The sequence below is a fragment of the Eulemur rufifrons genome, chromosome 24 (assembly GCF_041146395.1).
Source record: "Eulemur rufifrons isolate Redbay chromosome 24, OSU_ERuf_1, whole genome shotgun sequence".
NCBI lineage: Eukaryota > Metazoa > Chordata > Mammalia > Primates > Lemuridae > Eulemur > Eulemur rufifrons.
The window spans coordinates 9,436,546-9,449,896 of NC_091006.1; the positions used below are offsets into that span (position 1 = coordinate 9,436,546).

Sequence of the window (13,351 nt, forward strand, 5' to 3'; positions counted from 1 at the left end):
ACTTATCTGAAATTTGGTGTTTCTATGTCTAAAGTAGGAATATTAATACTATGAAAACTTTAAATGTAGTAAGGGTTTTTACATGAGAATATAGCTTCCCCATTGGCCCTCTCAAACGGTGGTGGTCTTTCCTACCAAACCAGTGGTATCACACGGTATCTGGAGTAGGGGCTGGTACCTTCCACGCTCCTCATGGCCCCTCCCAAGCCATTCTACTTTGTCCATCTTTTAAACTCTTAGTTTTAGCCTCACATTGTCAGCTTATGCTAACCATTAGCCTCCTTTCAGTCATCTGCTGACCGGTAGCCACTCTCATTGATTCCTTGAAGATTGTATCTCCTCGCTTGTTCCCTTTCCAATAATACTCCTGTCATAATTGGAGGCATTTAGGCTTCAGGAAATACAGTATTTTCGCTTGAGGACTCAGGAAGAGGTAAGGACGCCTCTCAAATAATTTAACAGTCCCCATTACTGGCCAGGCGCTCGGGGGCTGTGGGATTAGTACCCCTTGGGCATTGCGGGAGGTGTAGTCTCAACACTTCCCCTCGGCAGGTGATACTGTGGACGTTTTCCCTGGGCATTCAGAGAAACTTGGACCGAGCGCTCCGCGGAGTCACGGGCACTTTGGCGCAAGCAGGAGTACGGGGAATCCTGGGAAGTGTAGTCCAGACGCTCTGGAGTCGCGGGCACTTCCGGTCCCCGGGCGTGGGTTGCTGCGCTACCTTCCGTGGTGGTTTTGAGATTTTTTTCCGTTTCTTTTGGGACCTTCAGAATGTCTCCGGGTATGTTTGGGGCTCGCAACGACGCAATTTGAGTAAGGGGGAAAGAAATCTCGGCGGAGAGCGGAGGTGTTTGTTCCTGTCGACGGAACCCTCTTGCGTTTGGAGCTGTTCTCCGGAGGATTCCGGGGTGGTGAGGGGGGAGTTTGTCGTGACTGGGTCGTGTCGCGTCTAGCCTGTTGGGAGGGTTTTTTCTGGGCTCTCAGCTCGCCCAGTCTGCCTTCCTCCACCCGACTTGTGCGGTCACGTTGTTACAGTATAAAGGTGGGGTGTTCCTTAATCTTTTCCTTGTTGTTTTTAAAATGAAGATTTTGGAACCATCCTGATAGAATTATTTTGGGAACTGAAAGAGGTAGTATGAACATAAGCCCCCGAAACAGTTCCTGTTAAATGATGAGTGGTGATCTCTTAGTTTCCCACGAAGCGGTCGGGTATCCTGGTTAGGGTCGGAGCTCTAGCTACAGTGACCCAGGCCCTTCTCTCTGACCTCTGCAGTACGCTTTCTAATCCCAGATGCTTTCTGACCCTGTTTTTGTTTTTTTGTTTGTGTTTGTTTGTAGGAAGGAGAGGGTTACTTCCAGCCTCCACATAGGGAAGGGAGCATTTAACTTTTACCAAAGGCGGCGACAAGGTCAGGGTATTTCACAGCTCTCCAGGCTGACTTTTCAAAGAGGACTGTACGGAGTGACTTGTTGGTTACTGAAAGCAAAGCTCTACGTAAGTGGTACTTGGCTTTTTTATTTTACAGATGTATTCACCTCAACTGAGAATGTGTCATATGTGTTCTCGCGCATGGATATTGATAATCATCAAGACTTACTTGCTAACTTTATTAAGTGCACTTATGCCACACGATGGCTCTGTGGAAAGGTACTGCTTTTTTCCATTTTAAAGATGAGATGGAGAGAGAATGAGTTACTTGCCCATAGTCACCCAACTAGTAAGAAGTGGAGCTGGGGTTGGCCTGTAGGCATTCTGGGTTCTGAGCCTGAGTTGGTAATCTCTTGAGTACATTTTTATTGAGGCATAGGAACTAGCTGGAATCAAGTGGGCAAAGTAAGTTAGGACTTGATTGAAGGGACCTTGCTAGCAAGGCTAACAGGCCTTGGAATTGTCTAAGAGTTTTATAAAATTGTGCCAACTGTTTTTTGTTATTGTTGTTTTTTGTTTTTTTTTTGAGACAGAGTCTCACTCTGTTCCCAGGGCTAGAGTGCCATGGTGTCGGCCTAGCTCACAGCAACCTCAAACTCCTGGGCTTAAGCGATCCTCCTGCCTCAGCCTCCCGAGTAGCTGGGACTACATGCATGCACCACCATACCTGGTTAATTTTTTCTATATATATTTTTAGTTGTCCAGCTAATTTCTTTCTATTTTTAGTAGAGACGGGGTCTTGCTCTTCCTCAGGCTGGTCTTGAACTCCTGAGCTCAAACGATCCACCTGCCTCAGCCTCTCAGAGTACTGGGATTACAGGCGTGAGCCACCGTGCCTGGCCTGTGCCAACTATTTTGTTTCACTTACTGCAAATATTTCATGTTTTTGTGGAATGATATCATTGTGGAGTATTCAAAAATTAGAGAAATCTGACTAGAACAAATTTTTTAATTACCCATGAATCGGAACGTAAAGATACCAACTTTTAAGCTTCTAATGTATTTCTTTTTCATTTTTCTTTGTATACATTTATATATTAGGAACATTTTAACACAATTTTTATCATATTTTTCTTAATATTTTTATCTGTTCAACTATGGAAATTTCCAGATAATGTCAAGAACCATAAACTAGTGAACTGCTATATTTTATTATGTTTATTATCCTTATTGTTCCCATTGTTAGTATTCTTATGATTCTTTCCTGATATTTTACACTTGATCTTAGCCAAAAGGCTGATAAGTGATCCTTCCTGATATTTTATTTGTTCAACTATATTTTATCACTTGGACTCAGAATTGAGTCTTGATGAGCTAAATGGCATACAGATTAACAATTATTTTTTCCAACTTTATTCAAGTGCATTTTACATGTCATAGCATTTACCCATTTCATGTGTACAATTTATTGAACTTTAGGAATTTTGTGAAGTGGAGTAACTATCATCATAATCCAAGTTAGATAATTTTGTCTCCTAATTGGACTCCTTGTACACATTTACAATTCTCATTCTTACTCCAAACCCCATCAACAAGTAATGTACTTTCTCTCTTTGTTCTGGGCATTTCATATAAATGGAGTCATACCATCTGTGGTGTTTTTTGTTACTGAGTTCCTTTGTTTCACACGTTTCCAGTCTTCATGCATGTTGTAGCATGACTCAGCCCTTCATTCCTTTTAATAGCTGAATAACATTCCGTTGTATGGATATGCCACAATTTGCCTATCTGTATACCCATAGGAGGATATTTTGGTTGTTTGCAGTTTGGGTCATTGTGAATAATGCTGCTGTGAGCACTTGTGCTAATGCACAGCACACATCCATGTAGGTGGGCAGAATCCTTGGCCACCCTTTCATGTCTCTTTCTGCCTTCTGTGGTACTTTCCAGGCATGATTCTGCCTTCCCAGGAACTGTATGACGTAGGACTGTGCAAATTCCCCACAGTAGGAGGAAAAATGACAACATTCAAGGTGAGTAAAGCTTGCTTCTCTTGTTAAAATTCCATCTCACTACTTTAGATTGTAATTTGTGCCTTGAGTGTACGGAGGAACCACTGCATAGCTGTCCCACAAAGGTCACCATAAGTTTGTTAGTTTGCCACAAATTAAAAATGGTAAGAAGTAGGGTTCAAATTTGAAAGAGGAAGATAATGGACATTATCACGTACAGTTGGGACTTCAAGGCAATTGGCAAGATTCATTAACCTAAATACATGTAGCCAAAAACGCAGCATTTAGAATCCTAGAGGGTTACTCCCAAGTAGACTCCATGAGTGCATAAAGTAAAAGTACAGGACTTCTCTTTCACTGTTTCAGTTGTGGTGGAGCTCAGGAAAATCAGTGTGTGTCATTGTGAGGATACAGATAGAATGAGTGGGAAATCTATACATCGACCTATGTCTTTCAACATCCAGAACACCTTCACACCCATCCCTTCTGCCTGCGCAGTGCTGCCTCTCTCCCAGCAATTATTGGTCATAAGATTGAGATTATGTATGTTGGATATTGTAGGAGGCAGTGACATTCAAGGATGTGGCTGTGATCTTCACTGAGGAGGAGCTGGGGCTGCTGGACCCTGCCCAGAGGAAGCTGTACCGAGATGTGATGCTGGAGAACTTCAGGAATCTGCTCTCATTGGGTGAGGACAGGCACCCTATGTAATGGAACATCAGGTCTCAGGAGTGACTTTTTATCCTAGGATGTTTAAGTTTGAGTATTCAGTCGGAATTTAAATTTCTAGTAAATTTTAGCTGTTTTTTACTTAGAATGTGTTGGGATTAAGCACGTATTTTGCATGTTCACAGAGCATCAACCATTCCCACGAGATACTCTCCGCATCCTAAGGGAAGAAAAGTTTTGGACGATGAAGACAGCAACCCATAGAGAAGAGAATTCAGGTAAGAACCAAGCAACTGTGTGTTATTGTACGTGACTCTTCTGTCTGTTTACTTTTTTCCATTCTCATTTCCCCTGTCCTGTTCTAAGTTGTGTAACCTTTTTCCCGGCTTATAACAACTGCCTTCCCAGCTGGTTGCCTTTCTGTTCTCTGCATAGCCGCCAAAACGATCCTTAGGAATTGCAAGTCAGATTGCCATTGCTGGGCCCAACAGCCTTTATGACTTCATATTTTTATTAGTAAAAACTTCTTAATTGCCTTTTAGTGACCCTGTGGTCTGCTCTTCGTCCCTTACTGCCTCTTTGATTACATCTGTCCTCTCCCTCTTCCTGTGTCATTTTCAGACATGTTGTCCTCCCTGTTGTTTCCCTGTCCTGCTAAGGACACTGTATTGCAGCACTGCATGTTGTTGATAACCAATTACCACAAACTCAGCAGGTGAAACAACAAAAATTTATTATCTTTCTGTTCTTTAGGCTTGAAATCAGACACTTCTCACTGGGAAAATCAAGGTGTTTGTAGGGCTTTGTTTTTTTTTCTGGATGCTCTTAGGAAGAAGCCTTCACTTTGGTTTCCCAGTGTTTAGGGACTACTCATATTCCTTGGTTTTTATTTCCCTTCCTACATCCTCAAAGGCAGCAACTTACATAACAGATATCTAAATATTCGTTAACTTGATGAAAGAGTTAATGGATGAGGGGGGACTTCACTCTCTCCAGGAATCACTGAGATAGCTAATAAGTTATATACAATCTAGACTGAAAAAGAGATACCGTAGAATGTGTTTTTGTGTTCAAATGGCTGCCTATACAATTATAACTTTTGTAAGTTCCTGTGTTGTGGTTGCATTTTTATGTGTATGCAGTTGACCCGTATCCCATGGAAATAATTAAGTGTCATTTTTATGACCACACTGAACAACATGCCTTCCCTGTAACTTTATTTCTCCTTCATTTTTGAAGTATAGCATTGCTGGGTATAGTATTCTTGCCTGCAAGTTCTTTTTTTCTTTCAGAATTTTGACGACACCATTTCATTCTCTGCTGGCCTAGAAGGTATCTACTGAGAAACCTATGCTCTTGCTCTGCTGTGGGTTCCCTTATATATGACTAGATACTTTTCTCTTCCTGTTTTTAGAATTCTCTATTTGTCTTTGATTTCTGACAGTTTGACTATAAGGTGCCTTGGAGAAGACCTTTTTAGGTTGTATCCATGTGGGCATCCCTGAGTTTCCTGTGTCTTAATGTCTAAATCTCTTGGTATAATTGGGAAGTTTTCAGCCATTATTTCATTAAATAGGTTTTCTATGCTTTTGCCTTTCTCTTAACCTTCTGGAACACCCAAAATTTGAAAATTAGTCACTTTATGGCCTTCAAAAAGTCTCATAGGCTTTCTCCATTCTTTTCTTGTTTTGTTTTGTTTTGTTTTTCTTTTGTTTTCTGTTTTGTCTGACTGGGTTACATCAAAAGACTTTTCTTCCAGTTTTGAAATTCTTTCTTCTGCTTGATCTAGTCCACTATTGAAGCTCTCAATTGTATTTTTTATTTCATTCATTGAATTCTTCAGTTCCAGGTTTTCTATTTGTTTCTTTTTTGTATTTATCTCTGCTGAATATCTCATTCCTATCCTGAATTTCTTTTCTGATTTCTTTGTTTTGTTTATCTGTGTTCTTTTGTATCTCAGTGAGTTTCTTTAATATTATTTTGAATTAATTTTACAGCATTTCATAAATTTCTTTTTTATTGGAATCTCTTGCTACAGAATTATTATGTTCCTTTGGAGGTGTCATATTTCCTTGCTTTTTTATGTTTATTTCATTCTTAAATTGATAATCTGCATATCTGATGTAATAATCACTTCTTCCAATTTTTTGGATTGGCTTTCATACAGGAAGAATTTTTCCTATAGGTATGTCTTCGGTGTTTATCAGGGAGGGCACTTTGGCTTTGCATCTGAGTGTATGCAGTAGTACAGTTTCTGTATGATTTCTTTGGCTATAAACTGAGTCATTGGTGTCTATAATTTCCTCGGGGGCTTAGCCTGTGGTTGTTAGTGGAGGATGTGGTGAGGCTCTACTGCAGTAGGGGATGCCAGATGGGTCTGTCCTCACTCCCTAGCGGTAGCAGAGTCTGTCCGTGGGCCTTGAGTGGCATGTGTAGCACCAGTGTTGGCAGGTCCAGGCGGTCCAATTCTTGGGCTTCCAGGCAACTTGCTTGGGTGCCAGCAGTAGCAGCTGTGAGCTGGGTGGTGGGTGGGTCATTAAGTTCTTGGGCAGCATGCACAGCCCCGATGATAGCAGTAATGGTGGTGGAATCAAGCTCCTAGGCTACATGCACTGGTGTTAGTGGTGGCAGCAGTGGGCTGTGTGGGCCAGTCTATAGGCCCCCAGGTGGCACCTGCAGGTGAGTGCCAGCAGTGGTAGTGGCAGCAGGCTGGTGGGCCCATCCTCTGGCCACAAGGAAGAGTTCATGGATGCCAGTGTGGTAGTTGGGGTGGGGCAGTCCCCAAGGCTCCAGATGATGTGCTTGGATGCTTGCAGCAGATGTTCTGGGCCTATTGTTAGGTCCCTTGATGGTGTGTGGTCTCTCCTAGTGCAACCAATGTGACAGGACAATCCCAGTGTCCCTAGGCAGTGTGCTTGGGGCAGTGGAGGCCATGGTGCTAGGAGGCTTTTCAGCGGTGTGTACAGCTGTAGGCTTTGGAAGAGGGGACAGGGTTATCCACTATCCCCAAATAGTGTGCTACACCAGTGGCAGACAGCCTGGGTTTTTGTCAGATCTCTTGTTTTTGCATGAGGCAACACACGGCACTGGGCAATCCCTAGGCCCCAGGATGGCATGCTTGGGTACTAGGAGAGGTGGCACTGAGCAAAGTAGGCTTGTCCTAAGACCCACATGGGCATAGGCTGTGGTGGGTGATGCAGAACATTCTCTAGGCCCCAAGCCTCTAGGGAGCATCCTTCGATGGCAGAGGCAATAGCAGCAGAATGCAGGGAAACTCTTTCCTCAGGGCATGTACGAGTGTGCTGCAGCCCTGCTGCTGGGGGACAGGGTTGCTGTTAGTTGGCAGCTGCCCCAGGCAGGCAGATTTCATGATCTGCTAAGTGCAAACTTTGGCTCCCTTTGTATGGGGGACAGCCTCCCCAGTGTGCTATACCCCCCAACCCTATTCCCCAGAGTGTAGGACATGCACTGTATGGCCTAGAGTGCTAGGGACTTGCCATACTGTTGGGTCCAACTGATATTGCTCTATTGCAACCCTCTGGGTAATCGTGGGGTGATGTCAGTGGGGCTCCAGGGATATGGAGATACAGGGGCTGCTGGATCCCAGGGCAAGATGCAGTCTGGTGGGGGTGGGGCTGTCAAGATAGTACCATCATGCAGCTGCTTGAATTTCTGCAGTTGTATGGGACCCAGCGTGAGCTCCCTCTCTGGAGCAGTGCCATTGCACGGACCCCAGGCAATTCACTACACTATCCTCAGGGGACATGAGGGTTGAGGGTTCTCCCATGGTTAGGAGTACAGGAGTTCATGGTGGGAATGTAAACCACTGGAGAACTCTCACTTAACCTTCTCTAGCACTGGGGAGCCTCTCTGGGCTGTCAGCTGATGATAGCCAGGACGGCTGCCTTGCTTCGCTCTCCTTCCATGCCTTCTGTGTTTCCTGTCACCTCTCTGCTGAATTCCAGTGATCTCTCTTAGATGCTATTCGATGTGTTATTATCTACTTACTATTTTGGTTTTTTCTTTGTGGAGCCAAGTGCTGGGTTCCTTTAGTAAGCCATCTTGAAGCCCTCCCACCCTTAAAGTTCCTTTTGATTCAGATTTTATGAGTTACATAATTTACCACGCAAGGTTTTACACCAGGAAATTAGTGAAATAGTAACAGGTTAACTGTATGTATCATATTTTTAATTCTTTAAATAAAGTCTTTTATTTCTACCACATATTTCAAATATCAGACTTGGTATGGTTCTAAATTGGTCTCATGCAAACCACAGAATGTGTCGCACTTGGAAAACACAAACTGCACATTAACGTTTCGTGCCATGTTCTAAATGTGAAATCTTGATAACTGCAAACAGAGGCTTCATTTATCTACTCTTTTATTAATAATTTTGTGTCCTTATAGTAGGCAAGGTCCAAACTGAGATGGAGACTGTTCCAGAAGCAGGACTGCATGAAGAGTTGTCCTGCCAGCAGATCTGGGAACAAATTGCAAGTGACTTAACCAGGTCTCAAGACTCCATGATAAATAGCTCTCAGTTCTCCAAACAAGGTAATGTCCCCTACCAGACTGAGGCAGGACTATCTCTTATTCACATAGGACAGAAAACCTACCAGCATAAAGAACGTATACAATTCTTCAGTGATGTTTTTGCCTTTGATCTTCAGCACCAATTACACTCAAGAAAGGAGTCTCATACATGTAATGAGTGTGGAAAGAGTTTCTGTTACAGATCAGCTCTTGATAGTCATCAGAGAGTCCACATGGGAGAGAAATGCTATAAATGTGATGTGTGTGGTAAAGAATTCAGTCAGAGCTCACATCTGCAAACTCATCAGAAAGTTCACACTGGAGAGAAACCATTCAAATGTGAGCAGTGTGGCAAAGGCTTCAGTCGTAGATCAGGACTTTATGTTCATCGCAGATTGCACAAAGGAGAGAAACCTTATAATTGTGAGAAATATGGAAAGGCCTTCATTCACGATTCCCAGCTTCAGGAACATCAGAGAATCCATATTGGGGAGAAACCATTCAAATGTGATATATGTGGTAAGAGCTTCTGTAGTCGATCAAATCTTAATAGACATTCCATGGTTCACATGCAAGAGAAACCATTCAGATATGATACATGTGATAACATTCATAGCTTTGGCCAGCGATCAGCATTTAATAATCATTCTGTGGTCCACATAGAAGAGAAACCATACAAATGTGAGGAGTGTGGAAAAGGCTTCATTTGTAGGCAAGATCTTTATAAGCATCATATGTACCACACAGGAGAGAAACCGTATAATTGTAAAGAATGTGGGAAGAGCTTCAGATGGTCCTCAAGTCTATCGAGACATCAGCGTATCCATACTGGAGAAACACCATTTGAACGTGGGAAGGGATTTTATACAAATTCACGACGCTATTCCCATCACAGAGCCCACAGTATAGAAAAGTCATACAAATGTAAGAAATGTGGGAAGGGCTACATTAGCAAATTTAATCTTGACTTGCACCAGAGAGTCCACACGGGAGAGAGACCTTATAATTGTAAGGAATGTGGGAAGAGCTTTAGCTGGGCCTCAGGTATTTTGAGACATAAGAGACTCCATAGTGGAGAAAAACCATTCAAATGTGAAGAGTGTGGGAAGAGATTTACTGAGAATTCAAAACTTCATTCCCATCAGAGAGTTCACACTGGGGAAAAGCCTTACAAATGTGAGGAGTGTGGAAAGGACTTCAGATGGGCCTCAACTCACCTAACCCATCAGAGACTCCACAGCAGAGAGAAACCATTCAAATGTGAGGACTGTGGGAAGAGCTTTGTGCATAGTTCATACCTTAAAGATCAACAAAGAGACCAGAGTGGAGAAAAACCATACAAATGCGAAGACTGTCAGAAAGGTTATAAGAGGCGCTTGAATCTTGATACGCTTTTATCATTATTTTTAAATGATACATAATTGTACATATTTATGGGGTACACTGATATTTTGGTATCTATATACAATGTGTAATGATCAAATCAGTGTACTTAGTCTATCCGTCACCCCAAACATTTATCATTTCTTTGTTTTAGGAACTTTCCAAATTTGCTATTCTAGCTATTTGAAAATAAACACTAAATTACTGTTAATTATAGTCACCTTGCAGTGCTGTAGAATGCTAGAACTTACTTCTAATGAGCTGTACTTTTGTTTCCATTAACCAACCTTTGGCTATCCTCCCCTCCCTGCGCTGCAGCCTTCCCTACCTCTAACAGTCACGCTATTCTCTCTACTGCTATGAAGTCAACATTTTAGCTTTCGCATATGAGTAAGAATATGTAGTATTTATCTTTCTGTGCCTGGCTTATATCACTTAACATAATTTCCTCCAAAGCTCACCTATGTTACCACAAATGACAGAATTTTGTTCTTTTTTATGGCTACATAGTATTCCATTGTGTATATATGCCACATTCTCTATCTGTCGATGGTCACTTAGGTTGATTCCATATTTGGCTGTTGTGAATAGTGCTGCAGTAAACATGGGACTGCAGATATCTCTACTATACTGATTTTCTTTCCTTTGGATATATACCCAGTAGTGGGATTGGTAGATCACTTGAATCCAAGGATCTACATGGGAGAAAAACCATGGAAGTGTGGGGAGTATGGTGTATGTTTTGATCAGGTCTCAAGTCTTCAACTTCAGAGTGTCTGCACTGGAGAGAAACCTTAGTAATGTGATGTGTGTGGTAAAGTCTTCACTTTGTTTTAACAGCCATGAGCTCACAGCTCAAGTCTATTGAGAGACATCAGTGTGTACACAGTGGAGAAACATGATTTGAATGTGGGAAGCTGAGGGGTGAAACATTAAAAGCGAGAAACTTGGTTAGCACTTCAGTTTGAGCTCATATCTTACAGTTTATCACAGAATCCATGCTGGTGATAAATTTCACACATCCGGGCATAGTGGCATGCACTTGTAGTCCCAGCTACTTGGAAGGCTGAGGTGGGAGGATCCCTTAAGCCCAGAATTTCAAGACCAGCCTGGGCAATATGGTCAGACCTCATCTCTTAAAAAAAAAAAGAAGAAGAAGAAGAAGAAAGAAAAGAAAACAAAAAATTAAAAAATTTAGCCCTATAGGAGGGAAAACATTTGTTGTTAAGTCAGTGTTTCAGCGATAGCTCACCATATCCAGTGGTCCTGGGACATACAATGAAGAAAACTTGTATGGGGTGAACTGAGGGCTTCGTTCAGAAATTTGACAGTACATATAATTCAGGAGATGGGTCTTAAAAAGAATAAGTGTGTTCAGCATTTACAAATCTCTAATGATAGTCATGCCAAAATTGATGTCCAGTAGAATGTAAACTCCATGAAGGCAGAGTTTTTGTTCGCTGTGAATCTCTACAACCTTAACATTGCTGCTTGAGAGGCTGAGGTGGGAGCATTGCTTGAGCCCAAAAGTTCAAGACCAGGCTGGGCAACATAGTGAGACCCTGTATCTAGTTAATAAAAAAAAAACCACCAAAACTTATTAAAAATATAAAACAATATACGAAAACAACTATGAAATAAGTTCCAAGAGAAACTTACTGGAGTTGGTAATTCCATCAAGCGTGTTCATTATTGGTCATGGGTGACATTTTATATTCTTTTTCTTGGTAATGGAAATATGTCTTTTGGACAGTAGTACATGTTCGAATGTTTAATGAGCAACATTTTGATTTGGAAATCATAAGATAGAAAATTATGATTATAAGATTAAAACACTGAAAAGTAGAAGACCACATTGATGATGTCACTCCATTTTAAAGTAGAAAGAACAAGTGTTGTTGAGTAGGAATTTGTGTCTGTTCTATGATAACATGAAGCCAATTAAATGATGCCATCGACGTGCAATGAAAGAAGAATAACATAATGGCTTTAGGAAATCAAATTGTAACCTTCATAAAATAATCAAGATTTGTATGCGTTTCTGGGTTTTTTTGAGTGCATATATACATGTTTCGTGAAGGAATAAACTTACTGATTTTTTCCTGGCAATGAGTATTTCCTGGCAATTTTCCATTTTATAACTTCATACATTATTTTTTAATTTCTCAATGAACATAAATCTTACCTTAGAAATTATGTGCAATAAAAGTTGAAAAATTATTAGTGCTAATCATTTGCCAGTAATAACAACTAATAAGAATGTTCTATATTATGTGACATAAGTTCAAAATTAAGGAACAGGAATGTGGAAGTCAGTTTTCAAAACAAAAAAATCTCTTGTTTGAATACACAGAAAAATATGAGTGTGGAAAACTCTCTTGGTAATTAATGTGCATGATTTTCTGCTTCAGGCATAAGTCAGGCAGTGGGCCACTCCTGGAGATAGAAATGAAGTGTGTATGCGTATGCTGTGGAGGTAAAAAACAACAAAAATGCTTTAAAGAAAAGGTGTGCATGGGCATGGAACATAGCATGTTAGCAGCAGGGCCTCTAAGGGTATGGAACCGATTAGGACAAAGCAGGTTTGGATGCTGTTCCCTACCTAGACATCATGGTGATACTTTAAGTGTATGAGGTTAAAGGGCTTTCTTCAGCAAAGTGTCTAATAAAGGTAGGTTTGATTTTCATAATTAATTTTCTAGACTATCATGTCTCAGGATACTAGGTACTTATTAAAATCCATGCTGTCTCAATTTGCATAGTGGGTTGGAAGTCCCTAAGACCACCTCTAGGTTCTGTGATTTGCCAAGAAAACTCAGAATATGGTTGTGCTCATGACTACATTACAGTGACAGGATGCAAAGAAGCATGAGTGAAGGAAAAGGCTTATAGGCACTGTCTAGCAGAAGCCAAATGCAATTCATTTAATTCCTTCAGCATTGTGGTATTACATGTGAATTGTGGTATTACATGTGAAATGTCTACAATGGAAGCACATTAATTTTTTTTTTTTTTTTTTTTTGAGGCAGAGTCTCACTCTGTTGCCCAGGCTAGAGTGCCATGGCATCAGCCTAGCTCACAGCAACCTCAAACTCCTGGGCTCAAGCGATCCTTCTGCCTCAGCCTCCCTAGTAGCTGGGACTACAGGCATGTGCCACCATGCCCAGCTAATTTTTTTCTATGTATATTTTTAGTTGTCCAGATAATTTCTTTCTGTTTTTAGTAGAGATGGGGTCTCGTTCTTGCTCAGGCTGGTCTCGAACTCCTGACCTCAAGCGATCCTCCTGCCTCTGCCTCCCAGAGTGCTAGCTTTACAGGCGTGAGCCACCGTGCCTGGCCGAAGCACATTAATGATTCATACCTGAGGTTCTTATTGGGACTGA

The 13,351-nt window shown here is 41.6% G+C and overlaps 1 protein-coding gene across 3 annotated transcripts; it reads left to right on the forward strand.

Annotated features, from left to right (window-relative positions):
- Nucleotides 1-24: 24 nt before the first annotated feature.
- Nucleotides 25-10,766, forward strand: LOC138374748 (zinc finger protein 284-like). Of its 3 annotated transcripts, XM_069457856.1 has the most exons (7): nucleotides 25-33; nucleotides 3,944-4,070; nucleotides 4,237-4,329; nucleotides 8,460-9,154; nucleotides 9,245-9,434; nucleotides 9,495-9,656; nucleotides 9,831-10,053. In XM_069457856.1, the coding sequence occupies exons 1-7, from the start codon at nucleotides 25-27 to the stop codon at nucleotides 10,004-10,006; spliced, it is 1,452 nt and encodes a 483-aa protein (XP_069313957.1). In that variant the 3' UTR covers nucleotides 10,007-10,053. The 3 variants fall into 3 exon arrangements, with proteins under 3 accessions (XP_069313957.1, XP_069313955.1, XP_069313956.1); XM_069457854.1 differs by lacking the exon at nucleotides 25-33 and adding exons at nucleotides 1,437-1,496; nucleotides 3,321-3,403; nucleotides 10,654-10,766 and having other exon boundaries at nucleotides 8,460-9,977; XM_069457855.1 differs by lacking the exon at nucleotides 25-33 and adding exons at nucleotides 1,437-1,496; nucleotides 3,321-3,403 and having other exon boundaries at nucleotides 8,460-10,053.
- Nucleotides 10,767-13,351: the final 2,585 nt, after the last annotated feature.

Bases quoted from the DNA above. Each gene is read 5' to 3' on its own strand.
- LOC138374748 (XM_069457854.1), top strand. From the start codon at position 3,323: ATGATTCTGCCTTCCCAGGAACTGTATGACGTAGGACTGTGCAAATTC. The intron at 4,071-4,236 runs GTGAGGACAGGC...GCATGTTCACAG, and splicing joins CAGGAATCTGCTCTCATTGG to AGCATCAACCATTCCCACGA. The intron at 4,330-8,459 runs GTAAGAACCAAG...GTGTCCTTATAG, and splicing joins CCATAGAGAAGAGAATTCAG to TAGGCAAGGTCCAAACTGAG.